General features: G+C 44.0%; 1 protein-coding gene across 1 annotated transcript; it reads left to right on the forward strand.

Annotated features, from left to right (window-relative positions):
• The first annotated feature begins 1153 nt into the window (after positions 1-1153).
• Positions 1154-23915, forward strand: LOC309560800 (sepiapterin reductase-like). The gene is made up of 3 exons (XM_082264477.1): positions 1154-1504; positions 18982-19272; positions 23439-23915. The coding sequence occupies exons 1-3, from the start codon at positions 1189-1191 to the stop codon at positions 23624-23626; spliced, it is 795 nt and encodes a 264-aa protein (XP_082120603.1). The 5' UTR covers positions 1154-1188; the 3' UTR covers positions 23627-23915.
• The last annotated feature ends 1066 nt before the right edge of the window (positions 23916-24981 follow it).

Raw genomic sequence — 24981 nt, forward strand, 5'->3', positions numbered from 1 at the left:
TTTTTCTATTTATGTTATTTTTATTATTTATAATATATTATTGTGGCATATTTTATTCTTATTTTTTTTTCTTTATAATATATAATTGTGGCATTTTTCTATTTATGTTAATTTTTTTATTTATAATATATTATTGTGGCATATTTTTATTCATGTTATTTTTATGTTATTCTTTATCATATAGTATTGTGGCATATTTTTATTTATGGTATTTTTATTATTATTTTTTTATATATTATTGTGCCATATTTTTATTTATGTTATTTTTATTTTATTTTTAACATATAATTGTGTCATTTTTCTATTTATGTTAATTTTTTTATTTATAATATATTATTGTGGCATATTTTTATTCATGTTATTTTTATGTTATTCTTTATCATATAGTATTGTGGCATATTTTTATTTATGGTATTTTTATTATTATTTTTTTTATATATTATTGTGGCATATTTTTATTTATGTTATTTTTATTTTATTTTTAACATATAATTGTGGCATTTTTCTATTTATGTTATTATTTTTTTTTTCATTTATAATATATATTATTGTGGCATATTTTTATTCATGTTATTTTTATTTTATTCTTTATAATATATAATTGTGGCATTTTTCTACTTATTTTATTTTTATTTTTGTACTTATAATATATTATTGTGGCATATTTGTATTCATGTTATTTTTATTGTATTCTTTAAAATATATAATTTTGGCATTTTTCTATTTACGTTTTTATTTTTTTAATTTATAATACATTATTGTGGCATATTTTTATTTATGTTATTTTTAATTTATTTATAATAGGTTATTGTATATTTTTATTTATTATTTTAATAATAGTTTTTTTTGTGGCATCTTTTATTCCAATCTGTTCTATTCAAAAAATAGCAAGATTGCAGAAACAGCGTAGGTAGACTTTATTTAAACAATAAATACATAGGCTATTAAATGAATAAACCTTCATTTGAGCCAGGACGTCTGTGCACACCTGTAAGGGATGACTTATTCTGATCCTGAATGGGTTAATCTCAAAAAACATCCCCCCAGGTGGTTCACATTTTCACGGTTTTGTTTTCTTTCTTCGGCTGCTAATAAAGGTGGTTTAAAAAAAAAAAAAAGGGAAGGGGCAGGATTTAAAGGGGGAGAATTACAGTCATTGTGCAGCGTGTGCATTGCACAACACAGGAGATGGATGGAGAGAGAGGGCACAGCCTGGGCACCGTGCTGTGTGTTATCACAGGGGCCTCCCGGGGGTTTGGCAAGAGCCTGGCATTGGAACTGTGCCCCAGAGTGGCGCCAGGCTCTGCCCTGTTGCTGGTGGCCCGCACAGAGCAGGCGCTGCGTGTCTTGGCTGAGGAGCTGACACTCCAGTATCCAGACATTGAAGTGAAATGGGTGGCAGCAGACCTGGGCTCACCAGACGGGGTGAAGAAGACGGTGCAAGCTGCACAGGAACTGAAGGGACGGGACGCGGCACAAAGGATCCTCATTATCAATAACGCAGGTAAGGACGCAGCGCCACCGCATATCAACCAATAATATAAAACTACATACAAGAGAAAACCTTCCAATAAAGTCCTGTATGTTATATCTAATGATCACATATCTCACTATACAAATAGATTTCATGTCACGTCTCTTTCGTATTCCTTGGCATGGTGACACCGGAGACGAAATTCCCAGCAAAGGTGACAATGGCAGACTTTAGAGCAAACAAAAAAAAAAAAAAAAACTGCCGGGGAGGGGGAGGGGGAGAAGCTGCTGCAACAGATGTGGGAAAAAAAAAAAAAAGATTTTTTGCTTACTTGGCTCTTTCACCCTTTTCCTGCCCAGGCCAAGTTTTCAGCTCTCACCGATGTCTCACTTTGAATGACAATTGCGCGGTCATGCAATACTGCAGCCAAACTAAATTTATATCATTTTTTTTTTTCACACAAATAGAGCTTCTTTTTTTTTTTTGGTGGTATTTATTAGTGCTCGACCGATTATGGGCAAAGCCGATATATCGAGGGCCGATATGCACTTTGCCCGATATATCGGAATCGGCCTTTTGATTTACCGATATTGCCGATATTTCGGGAAAGTGCTTGTACCGGGGTGATACCTGCAGCTAGAGGCATCACCCCGGTACCCTAGCCGCGTCCATAGCCGATGGTCGGCTGTCTTGTAATGACAACCGATGCAGCTGAGAAGCCACTCAGTTGTCATTCCAAGGAGCGGGAGGGGACGTCCCCCTCCCGCCGCCTTCCGCGGCTCGCCTGGGTCTCCCGTCCCACTGGAAGACCCGTGCATCCTACATTCACCGCCACCATCTGACCGGGTCTCCATCTGCACCGCCGCTGTCTGACTGGGTCTCCATTTAGTTTTAAGTGCAGAGGAGGGGTTTGGGGTCTTTTAGACCCCCAGATCCCTCCACAAGAGTACCTGTAGACATTAACCACTTGCCGACCGCCGCAAGTACATATACTGCGGCAGTCAGCCCCTCCTGGGCAAAGTGACGTAGGGGTACTCTTGGCCTCTAGGGGGCGAGCGCGCACCCCCGCTCGTTCCCTGACATCCCCGCGCGAGTGACCGGGGCTCCAATGTCCGCCGGCCACTCGCGATCTCCCGCTGGAGAGGGAGAAAGGTGTAACTGCAGAGACTACACGATCCTGCTATGTAGGATCGTATGTCTCTGTGGTTACATCACAAGCCATGCCCCTTGACAGTTAGAAGCACGCCCCTAGGGACACACTTAACCCCTTGATCACTAATAAAGTTAACCCCTTCCCTGCCAGTGTCATTATTACAGTAACAGTGCATATTTATAGCACTGATTACTGTAGTAATGTCACTGGTACCCCCAAAATTGTCAAAAAAGCCAGTCAAGGGTCCGATCTGTCCGCCGCAATGTCACAGTCCCGCAAAAAAAAAAAAAAAAAAAACGCAGATCGCCGCCTTTACTAGTAAAAAAAAACAATAAAAATGAGATAAATATTTCCCGTAGTTAGTAAACACAAAAACTTTTGCGCAAACCAATCAAAATCCGCTTATTGCGATTTTTTTTTTTTTTTTTATTTTTTTTTTTGATGAAGCTGCACTGATGGGCAGGGCCGGACTTGGAAAAAAAATCAGCCCTGGAAATAATTTCGTACAAGCCCCATAGCATTATTATACCGGCCCAACAGCATTACGTCATTATTTCCTTGTTCATAAAAGGGAAACCAATGCATTTTAAAGCACATTTGAAGGATTTGAAGAATGTATTATATAAAGATAATACAGATATGAAAGCACATAGGGCTATATATATATATATATATATATATATATATATATATATATATATTATACACAGTATCTCTCAAAAGTGAGTACACGCCTCACATTTTTGTAAATATTTTATTCTATCTTTTCATGTGACAACACTGAAAAAATGACACTTTGCTACAATGTAAACCAAAAATATGTAGCAGAAAACAAATTGGCCTAAAATGTTAAAAAATTTAGATTTTCACATTTTTTTTTTTTTTGAGAATTTCATATAAAAAAAAAATTTGAAAAATATTTTTTTCAAAATTGTCACCCTTTTTTGTTTATAGCGCAAAAAGTAAAAATCGCACAGGTGATCAAATACCACCAAAAGAAAGCTCTGTTTGTGGGAAAAGGACGCCAATTTCATTTGGGTACAGCGTCGCACGACTGTGCAATTGTCCGTTAAAATCACGCAGTGCCGAATCGCAAAATAGGCCCTGGTCTTTGAGCAGCCAAATCCTCCGGAGCTTAACTGGTTAAAAATAAAAAAAAGAAAACATTTTTTAATGTCCAAAAATATGGGCCAATATCGGCCGATACCGATATCCAATGAACAAATTATCAGTATCGGCGGTAAAAAAAACGAGATCGGTCGATCAATAGTATTTATTCACCACTGGGTTTTTTTTTTTTTTTTTAATTTTTTGCTAAAGAAACAAAAATTGACAAAAAAAAAATTTACATTTTTGATATAAAATTTTGCAACCGGATAATTTTTCAACTTCACTTATGTGCGCTGATAAGGCGGCACTGATAGGAACTGTTGAGTTGGCACTGGTGGGCACTGATGAGGCTGCACTGATGGGCAGGGCCGGACTTGGAAAAAAAATCAGCCCTGGAAATAATTTCATACCTGCCCCATAGCATTATTATACCGGCCCAACAGTATATCGCCATTATTTTCTTGTTCATAAAAGGGAAAACCATGCATTTTTTTAAAGCACATTTGAAGGATTTGAAGAATGTATTATATATAGATAATACAGATATGAAAGCACATAGGGCTATATATATATAATATATATATATATATATATATATATATATATTATACACAGTATCTCTCAAAAGTGAGTACACCCCTCACATTTTTGTAAATATTTTATTATATCTTTTCATGTGACAACACTGAAGAAATGACATTTTGCTACAATGTAAAGTAGTGAGTGTACAGCTTGTATAACAGTGTACATTTGCTGTTTCCTCAAAATAACTCAACACACAGCCATTAATGTCTAAACCGCTGGCAACAAAAGTGAGTACACCCCTAAATGAAAATGTTCAAATTGGGCCCAATTAGCCATTTTCCCTCCCAAGTGTCATGTGACTCATTAGTATCACAAGGTCTCAGGTGTGAATGGGGAGCAGGTGTGTTAAATTTGGTGTTATCGCTCTCACTCTCTCATACTGCTTACTGGAAGTTCAACATGGCACCTCATGGCAAAGAACTCTCTGAGGATCTGAAAAAAAGAATTGTTGCTCTACATAAAGATGGCCTAGGCCAGTGATGGGGAACATTGGCACCCTAGATGTTTTGGAACTACATTTCCCATGATGCTCATGCACTCTGCAGTAGCACTCCAAACATCTGGGGTGCCAAGGTTCACCATCACTGGCCTAGGCTGTAAGAAAATTGGCAAGAACCTGAGCTGCAGCACGATGGCCAGGACCATACAGCAGTTTAACAGGACAGGTTCCACTCAGATCAGGCCTCGCCATGGTCGACCAAAGAGGTTGAGTGCACGTGCTCAGCATCAAATTCAGAGGTTGTCTTTGGGAAATAAACATATGAGTGCTGCCAGCATTGCTGCAGAGGTTGAAGGGGTGAGGGGTCAGCTTGTCAGTGCTCAGACCATACGCCGCACACTGCATCAAATTGGTCTGCATGGCTGTCATCACAGAAGGAATCCTCTTCTAAAGATGATGTACAAGAAAGCCCGCAAACAGTTTGCTGAAGAAAACCAGCCTAAGGACATGGATTACTGGAACCATATCCTGTGGTCTGATGAGACCAAGATAAACTTATTTGGTTCAGATGGTGTAAAGCGTGTGTGGCGGCAACCAGGTGAGGAGTACAAAGACAAGTGTGTCTTGCCTACAGTCAAGCATGGTGGTGGGAGTGTCATGGTCTGGGGCTGCATGAGTGCTGCCGACACTGGGGAGATACAGTTCATTGAGGAAACCATGAATGCCAACATGTACTGTGACATACTGAAGCAGAGCATGATCCCCTCCCTTCAGAGACTGGGCCACAGGGCAGTATTCCAACATGATAACGACCCCAAACACACCTCCAAGACTACTTTGCTAAAGAAGCTGAGGGTAAAGGTGATGGACTGGCCAAGCATGTCTCCAGACCTAAACCCTATTGAGCATCTGTGGGGCATCCTCAAATGGAAGGTGGATGAGCGCAAGGTCTCTAACATCCACCAGCTCTGTGATGTCATGGAGGAGTGGAAGAGGACTGCAGTGGCAACCAGTGAATCTTTGGTGAACTCCATGCCCAAGAGGGTTAAGGCAGTGCTGGAAAATATTGGGTGGCCACACAAAATATTGACGCTTTGGGCCCAGTTTGGACATTTCCATTTAGGGGTGTACTCACTTTTGTTGCCAGCAGTTTAGACATTAACTGCTGTGTGTTGCGTTATTTTGAGGGGACAGCAAATTTACACTGTTATACAAGCTGTACACTCACTACTTTACATTGTAGCAAAGTGACATTTCTTCAGTGTTGTCACATGAAAAGATAGAATAAAATATTTACAAAAATGTGACCGGTGTACTCACTTTTGTAAGATAGTGTGTGTGTGTGTATATATATATATATATATATATATATATATAATTCCGGTTAAAAGTGTGGACATACTGTGTTCACAGCCACCCCTCATTTAAAAAAATAAATAAATCAGATCCGATTCTGTTAAAAGAAATGATTTCATTGTTTTGAGATTGTTGTGCAATATGATGTCCAGAATCCAAAATCCAACTGAATTTGTTGCTTTCCAAAGAAGAACAAAATAGTTTAAAGTATAATTATGGCCAAAGTGCAGTGCAGTTCGTTTCGCGCTCCTGTGACCCGTTTTCAGCTGTCAGCTGACCTCACTCAGCCAGTCCAGGCTGGGGAAAGATCCCGACTGTACAGTCTGGATCCACCCAGATCCCTGGACCAGCAGCTGGCTCAGCCTCTCAGCTGCGCCGCTGGGAGACTGAGTCAGTCTCTCCCGCCCCCTCCACAGCTCAGCACTCCAGTGAGCGCTGGAGGGGCAAAGCAGAGAGCCACGGACTGACAGTCACAGCTCTCTGCTCCGAGTGGAGGGGAGAACTAAGCGATTAGCAGTGTTTGATTGCTCAGGTTTCAATGTATAAACCCCATACTTCTCTTTCAAAGAAACCGAGAAGTTTGTACTGAGGTTTATACTTCCACTCCTAGCTGTCCACTCCCAGAGATCTTAAAGCAAGGAAGGTATGTAGTGGGTAGCGTAGTAGTTGGGTAGGTACTGAGTGCTGCCTAGAGTCCCTTCTATATGTTATGACTCAAGTGGATGTGGGCATTATCACATATGCATATACTTTGAGCTGAGAGCAGTCCTAGATCACCAGGAGCCTCTGGAACCACACAGATTCCATGTGCTCAAGCTGATCCTGCACCATTCAAGGCCACTCCCTGTTGAGGTATAAGAGAGTCAGCCTCTTACTTCTCTCTGTAGACATTAAAGTGTTACTAAACCCACAACAGTAAAATCAGTCTGTATATGCAGTAAAGCATGCTTGTTATACTGACTGTGGAACTTAAGGGGTTAATCCACTGCATTGTGTGGGGAAAAAAAGACTGTTTGATCCTGTCTTTTCTGATCCTCCCCTTCTTCCACTGTCCCCAATCTATCTCCTGATAATACAGAGCCTTTGGGGCACTCTGCATATGCTCAGTTTGGTGTGTATTGCTAGAGAGTTTTTCTTTTCTTGGCACTGTACAGACAGAGGGTCAGGGGTCCTGCATCCTGATAGAACAGTCAGTGCAGAATGAAAACTCCTACAAGCTTTAGTAAGACACAAATAGAAGTCACAAGACTGCTATATACTGCTGATGCGAAAAAGGTGTTTAGCAGTTTATATTTACTAAAATAATTGTATTTCCATGTTCCGTGTACTGTGGGAGAGCAGATATAGTGAATGCAGGCTCCTGGGGAGACTAGATATAGTGAATGCAGGCTCCTGGGGAGACTAGATATAGTGAATGCAGGCACCTGGGGAGAGCAGATATAGTGAATGCAGGCTCCTGGGGAGAGCAGATATAGTGAATGCAGGCTCCTGGGGAGAGCAGATATAGTGAATGTAGGCTCCTGGGGAGACTAGATATAGTGAATGCAGGCTCCTGGGGAGAGCAGATATAGTGAATGTAGGCTCCTGGGGAGATTAGATATAGTGAATGCAGGCTCCTGGGGAGACTAGATATAGTGAATGTAGGCTCCTGGGGAGACTAGATATAGTGAATGCAGGCTCCTGGGGAGAGCAGATATAGTGAATGCAGGCTCCTGGGGAGAGCAGATATAGTGAATGCAGGCTCCTGGGGAGAGCAGATATAGTGAATGTAGGCTCCTGGGGAGACTAGATATAGTGAATGCAGGCTCCTGGGGAGAGCAGATATAGTGAATGTAGGCTCCTGGGGAGACTAGATATAGTGAATGCAGGCTCCTGGGGAGAGCAGATATAGTGAATGCAGGCTCCTGGGGAGAGCAGATATAGTGAATGTAGCCTCCTGGGGAGACTAGATATAGTGACTGCAGGCCCTTGGGGAGACCAGATATAGTGAATGCAGAGCCCTGGGGAGACCAGATATAGTGAATGCAGAGCCCTGGGAAGACCAGATATAGTGAATGCAGAGCCCTGGGAAGACCAGATATAGTGAATGCAGAGCCTCTAGGGAGACCAGATATAGTGACTGCAGAGCCCTGGGAAGACCAGATATAGTGAATGCAGAGCCTCTAGGGAGACCAGATATAGTGACTGCAGAGCCCTGGGAAGACCAGATATAGTGAATGCAGGCTCCTGGGAAGACCAGATATAGTGACTGCAGAGCCTCTGGGGAGACCAGATATAGTGAATTCAGAGCCTCTGGGGAGAACAGATATAGTGAATGCAGGCTCCTGGGTCTAGTAATACTTTAACTGGCCTTCACCTTTTTGTGCCTAGTCAAATCCTTGAAGGCCTCTCACATCTCCTTCCAGGGTTTTGGTAGGGGGTTAATGCAGTAAACTGGGGGTGTCCAATCCTTTTGACCTTCCTGGGTCACATTGTAAAAAGAGGAATTGCCTTGGGCCACATTTGCTTGGGCGCAGCAGCCCATTCATTTGAATGTGTTTCATGCATGAAAAAGGTTTCTGCACCATTTTTGAACCGCAGCAGCCGGGAAATTGCTTTTGCACCACGCGCTTGTTCCAGTGTTTCCCACACCTGCAAATGTGCTGCGTTTTTAGATGCATGGGTACTCAAAGTGAAGAAATGTCATCAGCACACGATTCCCTGGTGTGCTGATGACATTTATTCACTTTGAGTATCCATGTGTCGCACTGGACGATAATCTATCTTCAGGACACTCTCACTAGCATCCTCATCCCGCTGACACCCGTCCATTGATTATCCTAAGAGCAGGGGTGGCCCCCTCAGGTCATGCCCCTTGACACAAGTTTCTGTACTCACGGTACTGCAGAATCCGATCCTCCAGTGTCTCCCCTCTCAGTCAGCTTCCTCTGGGTTCAGCTCCTCTCTGCTACCCTTCCGGCCCTCAGGACGACCCCCTGAGGCCGCATGGCACCTCTACAGAGGAGAAGGCAGCCCCCCTCCTCCCTCTGGGAACTATCCAGATGAAAGACCTCGAGCACATGTGCTCCTGGCTTTTATACAGTATCCCAACATGCACCGAGGCGAGTTTCCCTTGGCCAATCGTCAGGACTGTATCAAAAGCCCATGCACCCATTTGTCAGGTTTCCTCCCACTGTTCAACATGCCTCCCTATTGGACCAGCATGAAACACTATCTAGACCGAATGAGTTGCAGTCTCACCACGAGCAGACCTCACTAACAGATCCTGCTCTCTGACAGGCAGAGAACAATATAGATTTACCTGCAGCTCTTCTGGTAAGCAGACAGAGCTCAAACTATACTCCCTCACTACCACCTACCTAGGAGGGTGCTACACATGGTTTCCAGCCTATGGTCATTGCAGCACCCAGCAATACTGAACAGCCGGTTTTCTTGTATGTGTGCGTGCAGAATATTGCTTTAGATACATGGGGGTGCCATTAAGAAACCCTGGCAGCCCAGCACGTCTGTAAAGAGCAGTGCATTTTGGCTGTGGATGCGGGAACAGCTGATTCCCTCACCGGCAGTTGTGTGAACCTATCCATACTATCCGTATATTTTACATCTTTCTGTGAATCTTTCTGTGAATATCGGTCATGGATTTTACATTCTGTCCTTGAACTCAATAATGGTTGCCAACCCTGGTATGTGCTGTGTGGGGAGGTAGAGGGGACATTGTGGGCAGGGGTGCAACTATAATATGGGGGGGCACAGCCTGGAGCAATGGAATTCCTGCATTCGCTGTTGCTTTTACAAAAATGGCACCCCCCAGCATTCCTTTAGCTGTGCCTGATCCTGGAATCTCTGACACCACTGTGGCCTCTTTGCATATACAGCATCCCCTGCATCCCTCCGTATGTTCCTGTGTCAGCTTGTCCCTTCCAGTCTCCTTGGCTTCTAATTTTGCACGGCTTTCTTCCAGACATGCCGGGGCAACATGCTGAACTCTCCTGGGGCGTGGGTTGGACAACCCTACAGCAAACTTTCTTTGTAAAAAAAAAAAAAAATTAAATATCCACTCACATTTATGGTCCATGCACACTGGACTTAGAAAAACACTGCTTCTACAGGAGTTTTGCTTTTTTGCCTGTAAAGCATCTTAATGTTCTCCTATGAGTCCATGCACATTAGGACATTTAGAGTGGGGTTGCCACCTGTCTGGGATTTGAATCGTGTGTCTGGGTTTCAGACCACCTAAAACTCAGACACAACTTTCAGAATGGCTCCCCATGGCTTTCACTGTGGCTCCCCAACTAACCAAGTACCATATGGGGGGTGTGTGTGATCCCTGCGCTGTCTGAGGTGGCCAGAGACTCCCTGCTGCAGCGCCACTGGGACTGATACTAAAGCAGTAAATGATATAATTCAAAGGGTAGTGGTGCGCTTCAGGGATTGGCTCTAATGGATCTCTATTTAGGTTGGTGGCAGTGATGTGTACAATTCTTGCTTTAAAGGTGCTCCGCGTGATAAATATAATATTTATGTTTTTAAATAATTAGGTGATAAAAGTGCAGGTGTATTAAATCAAATCAGTCAATAACAAGGTTTTCTTAAAATAAATAAATATATGAGTACGGTGTGTATCAATGGATAAATAAATAAATATCAGAGTGCTACTTCTTTACCAGTGATATCAATAAATAAATTATATAAATCCAGTGTTGGTTATCAATCTGATTCATAAACAGTAAAACACATATATATTGTGCTCAAAATAAAGTGCTACATGCAATTTTCTATTAAAACGGTGCTAGAAAAGATGTCTGTGAATAGTTCAATTGTAATTCTTCAAATATAAATATTTAAATGAAATAGTCCAAAAGAAAAAATTATATAGAGAACATCCAAAATAGCTTGTGTGAATACGTTCCTCGCTTATATCCGTGCTTCACTCATGCAATTAAGAGACTATGATCTCCTTCACCTTGTGTGTCACCTCTGAGTGCTCTAGCCTCTCACCTTATAGGCAAGATCAATTTGCCTTTGGTATCTATCCAAGTTCAACGATGAACTCAATTTCTCTCAATCCAGGTCCTTTCTTACTTAGTGGAGCTGCTTTCTTGGATCCCTCTAAATGTTTGTCTTGATCGTTTTTTGTACTATCCTCTTTGTCCGATCTTTAGTGTGCCTCAGAGACAAAGACTATTCATGGTGCAGTATATCCAACTCATTTATTAAAGTATAAAGATTTACACTTACAATTTAGGCATGATGCTTCAGCATGTAAACAAAAAAACCAGCCGCCGCTGTGGAGATCGGGCTCCGTTGTAACGTCACTTCCGGCTCCTCCTACGCGTTACGTCACGAGGTCACGTGACTTCCTCAGGGACGTAACGCGTAGGAGGAGCCGGAAGTGACGTTACAACGGAGCCCGATCTCCACAGCGGCGGCTGGTTTTTTTGTTTACATGCTGAAACATCATGCCTAAATTGTAAGTGTAAATCTTTATACTTTAATAAATGAGTTGGATATACTGCACCATGAATAGTCTTTGTCTCTGAGGCACACTAAAGATCGGACAAAGAGGATAGTACAAAAAACGATCAAGACAAACATTTAGAGGGATCCAAGAAAGCAGCTCCACTAAGTAAGAAAGGACCTGGATTGAGAGAAATTGAGTTCATCGTTGAACTTGGATAGATACCAAAGGCAAATTGATCTTGCCTATAAGGTGAGAGGCTAGAGCACTCAGAGGTGACACACAAGGTGAAGGAGATCATAGTCACTTAATTGCATGAGTGAAGCACGGATATAAGCGAGGAACGTATTCACACAAGCTATTTTGGATGTTCTCTATATAATTTTTTCTTTTGGACTATTTCATTTAAATATTTATATTTGAAGAATTACAATTGAATTATTCACAGACATCTTTTCTAGCACCGTTTTAATAGAAAATTGCATGTAGCACTTTATTTTGAGCACAATATATATGTGTTTTACTGTTTATGAATCAGATTGATAACCAACACTGGATTTATATAATTTATTTATTGATATCACTGGTAAAGAAGTAGCATTCTGATATTTATTTATTTATTTATTTATCCATTGATACACACCGTACTCATATATTTATTTATTTTAAGAAAACCTTGTTATTGACTGATTTGATTTAATACACCTGCACTTTTATCACCTAATTATTTAAAAACATAAATATTATATTTATCACGCGGAGCACCTTTAAAGCAAGAATTGTACACATCACTGCCACCAACCTAAATAGAGATCCATTAGAGCCAATCCCTGAAGCGCACCACTACCCTTTGAATTATAACCAAGTACCATAGTTGCCAACATTTAAAATTTTTTTCCAGGAACACTTTGCAGCACAGCTATCAATTGCCACACCCACTTCCCTAAAGCTCCTCCCACTCTGCATAATTAATCTCACCTATTTATCAGACTATAGAGTCTACTCAATATAGAGAGAATTACAGGAGATTAAAAAAAGGGAATTTCAAACTTAAAGCGGAGTTCCGGGCACAGATGTCATTTTTTGCTGAACATACCCCCGGGACAGTCAGGGCTAGCACATTCCACAATGGCTAGCCTCTGATCTGTCCCGGTTGGCACTTACCTTTTAGAAGAAATACTTACTTAGAAAATTTCTTCCACAGCGTTTCCATCTCTGTTGTGGGCAGCTGAAGCCGGCGCGGTCCTCTTCTCTGTCTTCTTCCGCGTCTTCGTGTCCCAGAATGCACTGCACCGGCCCCTCTCGTCACTTCCGGTGCGGCGCCGCATTCCTAAACAGCTTCTGGGCATGCCCAGAAGCTGTTTAGCAGGGGAATGCGGCGTCGCCCGTAAATGACGAGCGGGGCCGGTGCCGTCGCATTGATTCCTGGGAGCTATGACGTTCAGCTCCCAGGAATCATAGCGAGACAGGAAGTGACGGGGTGAGCCTCGGCGCTGGAGGAGGAAGCAGTCATAGGTGAGTATTTACGATCTTCAATAAAAAGGTGAGTAAACAAAAAAAATAAAAATAACTATCCAATTCCTTTTCAGGTGAGCTCTACCTAGCGGACGGGCACAAAAAAAAAAATCGTTTTTGTGCCCGGAACTCCGCTTTAAGGCCACAGTAGCAGAGTTGGAATAATTCTCCCATTCAGTTGCGCTACTTCTGCCTAACATTTATGGGCAGATAACAGGAGCTTCCAGGGACAATATAAATTCCCTGGGACAGGCTCCTATTTGCAGGGACTGTCCCAGGAAAAAAGGGACAGTTGGCAAGTATGCAAGTACCACAACCGCTGAGCGCATAGGTGTGCACATGGGCCCAACCCCCATACACGGACAAGAGAGGAGAGAGGGATTGATCTGCTCCTCCTCCTCCTGCCCCTACTTCTCTGTCTGCCCACCTACACTCCCCATCCCCGGTATTCTGTGCCTCAAGAAAGGGATGTGTGGGCTGAAAGTTTGAAGCTTAGCAACCAGCAGATACATTGTGGATGAAAGGTGTTGATGCCTGAGCCTCCATCCTGAGCTCACCATCCAATGTCTGTGACTGAAGTCTCCCACCCCCCCCCCCTTCCCTTCTCTCTCCAGCCTCCAAGCAAGCAAGTGAGTAAACTAAGGTAAGGGGGACTCTGATGCAAGGGGTGCCCTGTATACTCTGATGTATAAGGAGCTTTGTAAATTCTGATGTAAGTGGGTGGTTTGGTGAGCAGACACCCCCTTACATCAGAGTTCCCCTTTACACCTGTAAACAGCGTTCCCCCTTTTACAATGTCCGACTAGAGTGTTCAGGTTTGGCTTGAAGAAAAGGTGGCAACCCCTATTTTAAAGGCATATTTTAGGTTCAGCAATTAGATGCAGTAAAGAAAAAAACTTCTGGATTGTGTTTTTGAGAGAAGTTTTCTGGTAGAAAAGAATGCTAAACGCTTGTACAAAAAAACTCTATCTGACCATTTTTTTCTGTCCAAGGAACTGGTGTTTTTTTTAAGCCCAGTGTCCATGGACCCTTAGAGCCGGTTCATATAGGGGCGATCCGACTTGCCGGGGCGACCTGTGAAGTCGCGGTGCACAGCGCGCACCGCGACCTCGGAGCGGCATGCACGGACTTCATATCATTGAAGTCAATGCAGGTCGCTCCAGGCCGCCCCAAAGTAGTACAGGACCCTTTTCTAAGTTGGAGCGACTTGTGTCGCTCCTATTAGAACGGCTCCTGTGCTAATCTATGGCAGACGACCCACGGCGACTGTGTGAACCGGCTCTTAGGCTGGGAATGGTAAATAAGCAGTGCTGTCTAAACAAATATTCAGTCTGCCCAGAGGGTAATGTGGTCTGCGGGTTACCCTCTGGGCAGACTGAATATTTTTTGAGACAGCACTGCTTATTTACCATTCCCAGCTTAAATGTGAGTGGATATTTTGTGTTTTTTTTTTTTTCCTTGGGCTCCATTCACACTGCCGCGACTTGCCATGCACTGCTACAGGACCCGTTCTAATAGGAGCTCCAACTTAGAAAAAGGGTCTTGTACTACTTCGGGGCCACCTCGGAGCGACTTGCATTGACTTCAATTATGTGAAGTCCGTGCAAGTCGCGCCGAAGTCTCGGTGCACGGGACTTCACAGGTCGCCCCCGAAGTCGTGCCGCTTCAGTGTGAATGCGGTCTAATAGTTTCCTGCATTAATCCCCTTCCTGTGCTTTCTGTGTTTTTTACATTCTGCGCACCCACAATCTTCCAGGCACACCCTGGGTAAAAAAGGCTGTTCTAATGTACAATCATGCAGTCCTTCTTACCTCCTTTAGTGCTAGGGATGCACCGAAATTAAAATTCTGGGCCGAAACTGAAAATGCAGGATGCCCTTGGCCGAAAACCGAAAATGACTTTTTTCCCCTAATGATTTTACAATAGATAGAACAGGGGCATACACCAGAAACAGGCAGCGACGTACACCTGTAGCTGCCACCCTGTCACAGTATATGTACTGTGATGGGTTGGCAAGTGGTTAATTTAATTACCAATGGTATTTGTATTATGCAGCATGAGGGGGTTAATGTATTGCCGCTGCTTGTCACTGATGCATTAGTGACCGACCAGTGGCAGTTAATTAACCCCTTTGTGCTGCATTAGTGCAACCAGTGTCAGTGTTAATTAACAATGGTTGCACTGACACTGATACTGGTTGCACTAATGCAGCACAAAGGGGTTAATTAACTGCCACTGGTCGGTCACTAATGCATCAGTGACAAGCAGTAGCAATACATTACCCCCTCATGCTGCATAATACAAATACCATTGCTAACCTCGCCTCAGCCCCCCCACCCCAATGATGGCAATCTCCTTACTTGTCGGCACCTCCATGTCACAGGCAGGCGAACTCTCTGCTCCTCCTATGTCCTTCCTTTCAAAAGTCCTGCCTCTGGCAGGCGACCTGCCCCGGGGATGTTACTACTACGACTATGTGTATGAATGAACTAACACACCGGGCGAGCGGCCGCTAATAGCTATAACAAAATGAGCCCTTCACTTCCCTGTCAGCGGAGATACCCGCCTGACAGGGAAGTGAAGGGCTCACTTAGTTATAGCTATTAGCGGGCGCTCGCCTGCCCGGTGTGTTAGTTCATTCATACACCTAGTCGTAGTAGTAACATCACCAGGAGGCGGGACTTTTGAAACCTGCACTGCGCCCGCGGCGGCCATTATTCATTTCGGCATCTTTAACCCATTTTCGCCCGAAAATTTTGGTTGCCGAAATTTCGGTGCACCACTACTTAGTGCCCAATCTTCCAAGAGATACGATTTTTAGGAAGAAAAGTAAAAAAAAAAATAAATAAATTCCCTAAGGTGAGGGGTCTGGTGTAAACGGTTGGTACTGGGTGTGGCTTGACACCTAGACTGACATGACTCGAGTGGATAGAAGAATCAATAATTTTACATGTACTGTAAGTTGAGGCCTTTCCCAAATGACCAGTCCCCCCAGGGCCACAAACCATCCATGTGCTCAAGTTATTCAAGCACCATTCACAGCCTCTCTCTGTGGGGGTGTCAAAGACTCAACCTCTTACTTTTCTCTGTAGACCTTAAACAGCCTTCACCCTTTGGTCCCTAGTCAAATCCTTGGAGCCCTCACACATATTATCTTCTAGGGTTTGGAAGCAGAAAGTCAAGCTACCATCTTCTAATGCACATATGGCAAACACAAGGCCGTAGGCCAAATCTGGCCCTCCAGGCCATTTCATGTGGCCCTTGCACCTCTCCTGCAGCTGCAGCACTCCCTTCATCTCCACTACCACCTTGTCTCAGCAATCGACAGCAAAGAGGAGGACAGAGCTCCTCCGCCAGATCCTGTGATTTCCTGTACAGCTGTGGAGAGTGTCCTTTATGCTCTCATCCCAGCAGTTGGCAGCAGAAAGGAGGACAGAACTCATCATACACATCCTGTCCCTCTGTACAGCCACAGCACCCCGTCATCTCTGCCTCCCCTGGTTTCAGCATTCAGCAGACTCCAGCAGCAGGCGACTCTGGTCCTTCTCCAGACCTGAACTTTCTGCTTCCCAGGTCCTACCCCAGTTTCTTCCAGGCAGCAGGTAAGTGGGGTGCACTGTGATGTAAGGGAGGTTTAGGGACTCTTGGCTTCTGATGGTGGGGTGGCGCTTGACATCAGATTTAAGGGGGAGTGGGGTGCTTTGGACATCTAGTCTTTCAGATATAACCGGCCCTTTGAGGACAACTATAATGCTGATGCGGCCCTCCATAAAATTAGTTTTGACACCCCTATTCAAATGTACAATCATGCAGCCACTGCACACCTCCCATAGTGCTCAATCTTCCATGAACCCCCCCCCCCCCCTTTTTTTTTTTTTTTTTTTTTTTTTTGGTGAGGGGTCTGGTGTAAAAGGTTGGTACTGAGTGTTGCTTGGATGGCTTTCCATCTGACATGACTCAAGTGGAAAGAAGACTTAATAATTACACATATACTGTAAGCTGAGACCATTCTCAAAAGACCAGTACCTCTGGGGCCACATGGTATCCACATGCTCAAGCTTGTCCTACACCATTCAGGGCCTCTCTGCTTTTCTCTGTAGACATTAAATGGCCTTCACCCTTTGGTTCCTAGTCACATTGTTGGATATACTCAACCTCTTACATTTCTCTGTAAGGTTTGGAAGCAAGGATCCAAACTACCATCTTCTGGTGTACATCTTCTGGCGTGAAATCATGTAGCCACTCCACACGTCCCCTAGTGCCCACTTTCCATGATCCCCTGTTGTTTGGGGAAAAAGTAAAAAAAAAAAGAAAACCTCTTCAAGTGAGGGTTCCAAAATAAAAAGTTGGAATTCCCATTACTTTCTGTCCTGCTGACACTAAATAGTTACCAGCAGTGGCGGTTGGTGCTCAAAATGTTTGGGGGGCGCAAACAGAAAAATGTAATAGGCATTGCTTTGCGGCAAAAAACACTGTAAAAAATTGCGTGACTTTGAGGTTGCAAAAGTGTGAAAGGGGCCTTCAGTAATTAAGGTATAGCGTGCCCCCTTTCAATGCACAGTGACCAGCGTGCCCCCTTTCAATGCACAGTGACCAGCGTGCCCCCTTTCAATGCACAGTGACCAGCGTGCCCCCTTTCAATGCACAGTGACCAGCGTGCCCCCTTTCAATGCACAGTGACCAGCGTGCCCCCTTTCAATGCACAGTGATCAGCGTGCCCCCTTTCAATGCACACTGACCAGCGTACATGCCCCCTTCAATGCAGTGACCAGCGTACATGCCCCCTTCAATGCAGTGACCAGCGTACATGCCCCTTTCAATGTAGTGACCAGCGTACATGCCCCCTTTCAATGTAGTGACCAGCGTACATGCCCCTTCAATGTAGTGACCAGCGTACATGCCCCTTCAATGTAGTGACCAGCGTACATGCCCCTTCAATGTAGTGACCAGCATACATGCCCCTTCAATGTAGTGACCAGCATACATGCCCCCTTCAATGTAGTGACCAGCACACATGCCCCCTTCAATACAGAGACCACCCGTGTGCGTGCCCCCTTCAATCCAGTGCACTTACCTGGATCATCAGCAGCGGCGGCGCGGCTTCTCCTCAGTCCCCCGGTGCGTCTCCTCGGGTCCTCCTGCTCCCGCCTCCTCTTCGGCCAATGGCATGGGGTTTGCCTTGTGGCCAATCAGGAATCAGACCCTCACCCTGATTGGCCGGGAGGAGGATCCGTGTGACGACAGCGAATTTTCATTCGCTATTTTCACACAATGGGTGGAGTCGGGACGCGCTGCTCTGCGCCCCGGGTCCACCCTTTGCATCACCCTATTAGAGCCTCTGGCTCTAATCAGGTGATGCAAAAAAAAAAAGCCCCATTGAACTGCATACAGATTAGGGGCCGGACGCATGGATGGGGGGGGGCGGCGCCCCTGCGCCCCCAACTCACCGGCCGCCACTGGTACCAGGATGAAGTGATGGGGTAAAACTCCCCAGCAGTAACACAGGCCACAGTAGGGACCTTGTCTTGTATTGAGAGATTTAGATGTTTTCAGAGTTTCCCAATGAAATGGATAGTAACCAGGACCAATAGATGGGAGATCATCTCTACCAGCGGGAACACAGGCTGCAGTAAGAACCTTGTCTTGTATAGATATGTAGATACTTTCAGAGTTTCCCAATGAAGTGGATAGTCACCAGTCCAGTCCAGGACCAATGAATGGGGGAAAATCTCCCCAGTGGGGAAAGATCTCATGACTTCAATAAGAATCTTGTCTTGTGTTGTCTCAAGATATTTGAATCGTATTTCTCCATGAGATTGATAGTATTGACCTGTCTACCACACTACCAAATCTTTTTTTTTGTTATGGATTTTTGTCTTCTTCCTTTGCAGGATCCCTGGGTGATATTAGTAAGTCTTTTGTGGATTTCACTGACCCTCTAGAAGTGGACAGATATTTCTCCTTCAACGTGTCATCAGCACTGTGTCTGACCTCCTCCCTGCTGAAGGTTTTTCAGAGACGTCCTGGTCTGCAGCGGCTGGTGGTCAATATCTCATCTCTGGCTGCCCTGCAACCATTCAAGTCCTGGACGCTTTACTGCACTGGAAAGGCGGCTCGGGATATGATGTTCCAGGTGCTGGCCGAGGAAGAGACGGACGTCCGCGTACTCAACTACGCACCAGGTTGTGTGAAGTGCTTAAAAATTCTGCTTTGCTAAAAAATTAAGGGGCTTGATGCTGTTTTGAGCATATGAATAAGTGTGTGTGTATGTATATGTAAATGTATATGTATAGAAAAGGTGCAGGAACACCCCCCTTCCGAGTCAACCCACCTCTGTTCCTTGGTTCCACCCCTACCCCACCTCCCAGCCCCGCCCCTTTTAGAGAATACAGAACCAAGTATCGTTTGTGGTGCTAAGTCATTTGTATGGAATTTGTTAATTATAACAAGAAAGACAGTAAAATAGATTCCCTGTAGCCAGCAACAATGGATCACAATAGACCCCTCCCTCAACAATAGATCCCTCCAAGCAATGATCAACCCCTCATCAAACATAAGACCCACCCCCAGCAGCAATTGATCCTCCACAAGCAACAATAGACACCCCTGCAAAAAAATAGATCACTCCACCAAGAGTTGATTCCCCAGCAGCCAGCATCAATAGAACCTCCAGCAGACCTCCAGCACCCCTTGCCATTACATACATTCAGCTCTAGAGGTGCCGGAACTGCGTTCCCCCGCGTTCCCGCTGAAAAAAAGCCCTATATATAATATATATATATATATATACACAGTACACCCCTCACACTTTTGTAAATGTTTTATTATATTTTTTTTATGTGACAACACTGAAGAAAATTTCTTCAAGAAATGGCACATTGCTACAATGTAAAGTAGTGAGTGTACAGCTTGTATAACAGTGTAAATTTGCTGTCCCCTCAAAATAACTCAACACACAGCCATTAATGTCTAAACGGCTGGCAACAAAAGTGAAAAAGTCCAAATTGGGCCCAAAGTGTCAATATTTTGTGTGGCCACCATTATTTTCCAGCACTGCCTTAACCCTCTTGGGCATGGAGTTCACCAGAGCTTCACAGGTTGCCACTGGAGTCCTCTTCCACTCCTCCATGATAACATCACAGAGCTGGTGGATGTTAGAGACCTTGCTCTCCTCCATCTTCTGTTTGAGGATGCCCCACAGATGCTCAATAGGGTTTAGGTCTGGAGACATGCTTGGCCAGTCCATCACCTTTACCCTCAGCCTCATCTTCTTTAGCAAGGCAGTGGTCATCTTGGAGGTGTGTTTGGGGTCATTATCATGTTGGAATACTGCCCTGTGGCCCAGTCTCTGAAGGGAGGGGATCATGCTCTGCTTCAGTATGTCACAGTACATGTTGGCATTCATGGTTCCCTCAATGAACTGTAGCTCAGCAGTGCCGGCAGCACTCATGCAGCCCCAGACCATGACACTCCCACCACCATGCTTGACTTTAGGCAAGACACACTTGTCTTTGTACTCCTCACCTGGTTGCTGCCACACACGCTTGACACCATCTGAACCAAATAAGTTTATCTTGGTCTCCTCAGACCACAGGACATGGTTCCAGTAATCCATGTCCTTAGTCTGCTTGTCTTCAGCAAACTGTTTACGGCTTTCTTGTGCATCGTCTTTAGAAGAGTCTTTTTGGACGACAGCCATGCAGACCAATTTGATGCAGTGTGCGGTGTATGGTCTGAACACTTCAACCTCTGCAGCAATGCTGGCAGCACTCATACGTCTATTTCCCAAAGACAACCTCTGGATATGACGCTGAGCACTCAACTTCTTTGGTCGACCATGGTGAGTCCTGTTCTGAGCGGAACCTGTCCTGTAAACCGCTGTATGGTCCTGGTCACCGTTCTGCAGCTCAGTTTCAGGGTCTTGACAATCTTCTTATAGCCTAGGCCATCTTTATGTAGAGCAACAATTATTTTTGTCAGATCCTCAGAGAGTTCTTTGCCATGAGGTGCCATGTTGAACTTAAGAGTGACCAGTATGAGAGAGTGAGAGCGATAACACCAAATTTAACACACCTGCTGCCCATTTACACCTGAGACCTTGCAACACTAACAAGTCACATGACACCGGGGAGGGAAAATGTCTAATTGGGCCCAATTCGAACATTTTCTCTTAGGGGTGTACTCACTTATGTTGCCAGCGGTTTAGACATTAATGGCTGTGTGTTGAGTTATTTGAGGGGACAGCAAATTTACATGTATGTATGTGTGTGTGTGTGTGTGTGTGTGTGTGTGTGTATATATAATATAGTATGTGTGTGGTATGTATGTACGTGTGTGTGTGTATATATATATATATATATATATATATATATATATATATATATATATATATATATATATATATATATATATATATATATATATATATATATACACACACACACACACACACACGTACATACATACCACATATATATATATGTATATAATATATATGTGTATGTATATGTGTGTGTGTGTGTGTGTATGTATATATATATATATATATATATATATATAATAAGGTTACCTACTTCTTCATTAAAGTGAATATGTGGCCAGGGTATAGACAGTTTATCAGATTTTTCTAAAGCGGAAGTAAAGCCCGCTTTGTGATTTATACCTACAGGAACCTACAATATGGCTTGCGTGTATGTAAAATGAATATCTCCTAAATGTGCACCCTTTTAGGAGATTTTCACCCTGGATGCAGCCGGTGACGTCACCGATGCATAAACTTTGAAGGTCTGGCATACCGTGCCGGACCTTCAGAGCACTGTGCCATAACTGCTAACTTACTACTGCTTTAACAAGCAACAAATGAGCGTTTCATTGCTGGGCCAATGTTTTTCATTTTTTGCACACATTGAGCCTCCAGTCAAACTAGTGCCCATTCACATCAATGCACCATGGTTCAGTGCCATTTTTTGCAAAGGTGCAGGTACTTTTGCTTGAAAAAGAACAGTGGCCCCATAATTACTGCTTGAAAAAGAACAGTGGCCCCATAATTATATCTCTAATTATTCCTCTTGCTCCAGTTTGCACAGTGATACCTAATATGTGTTGCGTGGTTGTTGTATCATGTGAGTTACTGTGGGGTGGGGGAGCAGAGATAGTGAGTTTATCTCTGTAGGGGAGCTAAGCTGCTGAGTCATGCATGGGAGGGACAGCAGAGAAGGCTAAACTGCTTAGTGACTGCTGGGTGAAGAGGACCTGAGCTGTTGGGTCACTGCTGGGATGGGGGAGCTGAGCTGTTGGGTCACTGCTGGGATGGGGGAGCTGAGCTGTTGGGTCACTGCTGGGATGGGGGAGCTGAGCTGTTGGGTCACTGCTGAGATAAGGGAGCTGAGCTTCTGTGTTATGGTTGGTTGGGACAGCAGAGAGGGCTAAACTGCTCAGTGACTGATAGGAGAGGGGGCATGAAGGGAACCTCAGCTTTTGGGTCACTGGTGGGATGGGGGAGCTGAGCTGCTGAGTCATGGATGGGAGGGGCAGCAGAGAGGGCTAAACTAGAGATCGACCGATATCGGCAACACCGATATATCGGGGGGCCAATATGCACTTTCCCCGATATATTGGAATCAGCCTTTCGATTTACCGATATTGCCAATATTTCGGGAAAGTGCTTGTACCAGGGTGATGCCTGCAGCTAGAGGCATCACCCCGCTACCAGTGTCCACAGCTGACTGCCGGCTGTCTTGTAATGACAACCAATGCGGCCCCTCCTCCCGCCACCTTTCGCGGCTCGCCTGTGAGACCTGGGAATCCTACCTGCACTTCCGCCGTCTGATTGGGTCTCCATTTTTTTTTTTAATTCGGCCCGCCGAAAAACCCAGCAGTGATGTCATGACATCAGTTCCGGGTACTGGCGGCGCTGAATTAAAAAAAACTGACAGCATTCAAAACAGCCAAACTAGGCGTTTTGAATGCTTTAAAGTGCAGAGAAGGGGTTTGGGATCTTTTAGACCCCCAGGTCCCTCCACCACAGTACCTGTAGACATTAAATCTTGGCTGATACCGATATCTGATGACCAAAATATTGGTATCGGTGTTAAAAAAAACGATATTGTTCGATCACTAGCCTAAACTGCTCAGTGACTGCTGGGAGAGAGGGGAGGGGAGCTGAGCTGCTGGGTATCTGTGTTGTGCATGATATCTGGATGGACATTTGGCTGGTAGTATATAAAGTAATGATTTGCATAGCTCTGCCCTCTATCGTTAAATAAATAAGTCCTTTGGTTGAATGTGTGATGACCTAAAAATACCTTTATTACATTTTGGATTTACTTGTCATTCCCATATCCGGCAGGGCCCATGGATAACGACATGCAGAAGGAAGCTCGGACACAGACGAAGGATCCCGACTTACGTCTCCGATTCGCTAACATGAAGAAAGAGGGAAAACTCGTGGATTGTCACGTGTCTGCCCGCAAGATGCTGGACATTCTCCAGGCAGACGCCTACAAATCTGGCGCTCATGTGGATTTTTTTGATTGATGCTGGGCTGTAATTGGCTTTCAATGACGATTAGTAATCTTCTGTTTTTGTAAAAGGGATGTAAAGGATGGCTCCGCCTAAAAGTGGGCTTAGTGTCGCACAGTTGCAGACAAGTCGAATGACCTGTTGCATTTCATGTTATCTTCTTGCATTCCTCAGGACTTTATGGGTAAAATCTCCTCATCTGGAATCCCAGCAATTACAAAGCCAGATGATGGTGTCACACCTCCCCCAATGGATGGTTCTTTGGCTGCAAAGTTGGGTCATACAGCTTACAATCTGATTGAACAATTAGTTCTACCAGCCAATGAGTAGTCTAAGGCTGGCCATACACTATACAATTTTCTTATTCAATTTCCTTTAGATTTACCTTAAACTATGTAGTGCAAGGGCCTGCCTGACTGCATACAAATTGAAAGTGTTTAGGTTTTGACCTCATATTATATGGTTTTGGTAAATCTAAAGGAAAGTTGAACAAGAAAATTGTATAGTGTATGGCCAGCCTTAAAGTGGTTGTAAACCATTCCATATACCCAGTGAAGTGACTGGCTTCAGGTGATACACAGAGATAAAACCAATCCTCCTACATAAGTTTTACCTGTTTATTTGCAGTCTTCTCTTCTCTACATCCATTCAAAGTGCAGAACTTGCATAGGATCCCTCAGCTCTTAACCACTTAAGCCCCGGAAGATTTTACCCCCATTCCGACCAGGGGGTATTTTGCGATTCGGCACTGCGTGACTTTAACGGACAATTGCGCGGTCGTGCGACGCTGTACCTAAACGAATTTGGCATCCTTTTTTTCCCACAAACAGAGCTTTCTTTTGGCGGTATTTGATCACCTGTACGATTTTTTTTTTTTTGATCACACACTATAAACAAAAAAAGAGCGTCAATTTTGCAAAAATAGCAATATTTTTCACATTTTTTTATATGAAATTCCCCCCAAAAAAAATGTAAAAATCAAAATTTTTTAACATTTTCTGCCAATTTGTTTTATGCTACCTATGTTTGGTAAAAAAAAAATCGCAAAAAGCGTATTTTGATTGGTTTGCGCAAAAGTTATCGCGTTTACTAACAAAGGGAAAGATTTTTGTCATTTTTGTTGTTTTTTTTTTAACGCGTAATGGCGGCGATCTGCGATTTTTTTTTTTTTTTGCGGTACTGCGACATTGCGGCGGACAGATCGGACCCTTGACTGACATTTTTGACACTTTTGGGGTTACCAGTGACATTTCTACAGTAATCAGTGCTATATATATATGCACTGTTATTGTAAAAATACACTGGTAGTGAAGGGGTTAACTTTATTTGGGAGGGAGGGGCTGTGTGTGTCCCTAGGGGCGTGCTTTCTA

This window comes from Pelophylax lessonae (genome assembly GCF_965119305.1).
Source record: "Pelophylax lessonae genome assembly, chromosome: 1".
Classification (NCBI taxonomy): Eukaryota; Metazoa; Chordata; class Amphibia; order Anura; family Ranidae; genus Pelophylax; species Pelophylax lessonae.